The 2,375-nt window shown below is 53.9% G+C and overlaps 1 protein-coding gene across 1 annotated transcript in view; it reads right to left on the bottom strand.

Annotated features, from left to right (window-relative positions):
* Positions 1 to 2,375, bottom strand: part of PBK (PDZ binding kinase) — a gene marked incomplete at its 3' end in the record, with an annotated part of 6,022 nt that overhangs the window by 1,080 nt on the left and 2,567 nt on the right. Inside the window, exons 4-5 of the mRNA XM_010073845.1 lie at positions 1,414 to 1,583; positions 400 to 529 (exon numbers count right to left, since the gene is read on the bottom strand). Of these exons, the coding sequence (XP_010072147.1) occupies positions 400 to 529; positions 1,414 to 1,583 (300 nt within the window). The remainder of the gene's footprint in view (positions 1 to 399; positions 530 to 1,413; positions 1,584 to 2,375) is intronic.

The raw sequence follows: 2,375 nt of genomic DNA, 5'->3' as shown, positions 1-2,375 counted from the left end.
CTGTTCACAGCCAAGCCATGACGCCATTAGACATCTGCTTCTCGTTTACGTGAAGTCTTTATAACGCTCGCATTTGGCTCGTGCCTCCTTCTAGCCCTACGAGAAAGATTCATTTACTCAACGCTCTGGCAAAAGCCTCCCCTCGACATGGCTCAGCAGGGCCTGACCCCGCATCCCATGCACAGCGGCGTTCCTGCCTGCTGGAACAAATGTACGAGCGGGGACGGGTGTGACACAGATGTCACAGGTCTGGAGAACTGAAGCGGGACCTTCTGGAGATCCCCTTCACCCACACATGGTGCGAACCACTTGCTAGTGCTTCCCTCCGAGGACACGGGAGGGAAATGCCAAACTCTGCAGCCCCCGAGCATTCCTGTCCTTCCCGGCAGCCCAACCTACCGGTCATGTTCTCATCCAGGGGCAGGGACACTCCCACATCACAGATCTTGATGGCTTCAAAGTCCCCTTTAACCACGATATTTGAAGACTTGATATCTCCATGGAGCAGCTTCTTCTCGTTGTGAAGATACTAAAAGGCAGAGAGAAGCCATTAACACTGGCTCAGAGGCAGGAGGAGCCACCAAATTTGGACAACAAAGCATCAGCTTCTTAATATTTAACATATTTAACCTCAAAACCTCGAGGATGGGTCAACACCTACCTGCAAGCTGTACAAACGCCGGGCAGGTTGTTCCACCCAGCCTAGTCTGGGAGGTTTTTGGTCACCTTTTAGCAAAGTGCTTCTAGCAACAAGCGCGTGGGCAGCAGCCGCTGGCCATGGCCACGTTATCTGCGGAGCTCCGAGCTGTGTGTCCCCGGCAGCGACAGCGCAGGACCTGCTGCCATGGCTGGGGAGGACCCTGCTTTTCACCCCGGCCCCTGGCCCAGCCGGGGGGAGGCTCAGAAGCCGTGCTGTGGCTTAGAGCTCCGCCAAGTCTCCCTTTCCCCATTTTTTTCCCCCTAAATGCAATCTCAGCATGGTGGCTGCTGCAGCTCAGCCGGAGGAGGTCTGCAAGGCAGCCGCGGGCATCGGCAAACCACCTTCACTGCCACAGCCAGCTTCCTGCAGCAGCAAGAATAAGGACACAGGAGCCAGCAGCTCCTTGCCGGCTAGGGTGCGGGGACAGCAGGTAGCCCCAGGGGAGGACAGCAGGACCCTTGTGACAAAAACTGTCACATCTGTTTTTATATTACTTCAATCTGAACCTTCAGGGCTCAGTTTTCACCTGAGCCTGTACAGCACCCTGGTAAACAAAAAAAAACCACCAACCCACCAAGGCCTTATACGAAGCATCCCAGCATCTGCTCTCCATCTGCAGCACGGCCGCCCCGCACACCAAATTCATTTATTTTTCCAGTATCACCAGTGTGTACGAGTCCATCCAGAACAGCTACGGTTAGTGTCAAACATACCTTCAGCCCCCTCGCCATGCTCAAAGCAACTTTGAAAATCGTGGCGGCAGGGAAAGGGCCGAACCGTTGTGCTCTTCGTTCTTCAATTAAATCGTTGAGAGATTTTTCTCCTCCATACTCCATGGCCAGACACATGCTTCCGTCGTTGGCCTCAGTGAACGCACGGTAACCTTCCAACAAAGATTATTTGTTAGAGAGCTGGAGCAGGCACCAGCGTTTCCGCGTGCTCACCGGCCCAATGGAGCCGGAGCACTCGGGGCTGCTACCCAGGTGCTTTCCCAGATGCTACAACCATCCCCAAACAAATCCACATCCCAGGGCCTGGCACACAGCTTCACGTGGTGAGGTGAAGCCACAGGAATGTCCCTGGAGACCTGCGTGGCCTCGAGCAGGGCCACGAGCCACCAGCCTCGCCGAGGTGAAGGAGCTCGCTCCTCCAGGAGAGCCCAGAGACACCCCCCGTGCTGCTTTCACCCCGTGCCAGGAGCTTTATCCCGATTTTTGCAGGACAGAGAACCAGGAGAAAGGAGGAAGGAGAGCAGCAGCAGCTCTGCAGCACCAACATCTCCAGCTGCAAAGAACAGGAGCCGCAGAAGCGAGACAAAGGGCTGGGGGACGTTTGGGAAAGCCAAGACCTCGTCTTTCGCAAGGTGAGACTAACGTGCATACGGACTGTCGTGTAACCTCTCTTCCTCCACGTTTTACTCCTGGTTGTAAGGGATACTCTTCAGGTGGAGCTATAAATAGCAGTCTTGCATAACAGCATAGCAAAGGTTTTATCCTGTAAATGATTTGCTGCACCTTTTACAAAAAAAAGCAGTGAAATGCTTGCAGTGCGAAAGGTCGAGACTATCTTTGCTCTTAAATTCCTGCCAGAAACAAGACGTGCCATTTTTGGGACACAAACAACGTTCTTGGCACCCAGCATTTCTCATACAAGTGACCGCACCGAGATACTTAAA

This window comes from Pterocles gutturalis, unplaced genomic scaffold, assembly GCF_000699245.1.
Source record: "Pterocles gutturalis isolate BGI_N339 unplaced genomic scaffold, ASM69924v1 scaffold45372, whole genome shotgun sequence".
NCBI classification, from domain to species: domain Eukaryota; kingdom Metazoa; phylum Chordata; class Aves; order Pterocliformes; family Pteroclidae; genus Pterocles; species Pterocles gutturalis.
Note: the sequence above shows the minus strand (reverse complement) of the source record. Positions and strands in the feature narration are given on the sequence as shown.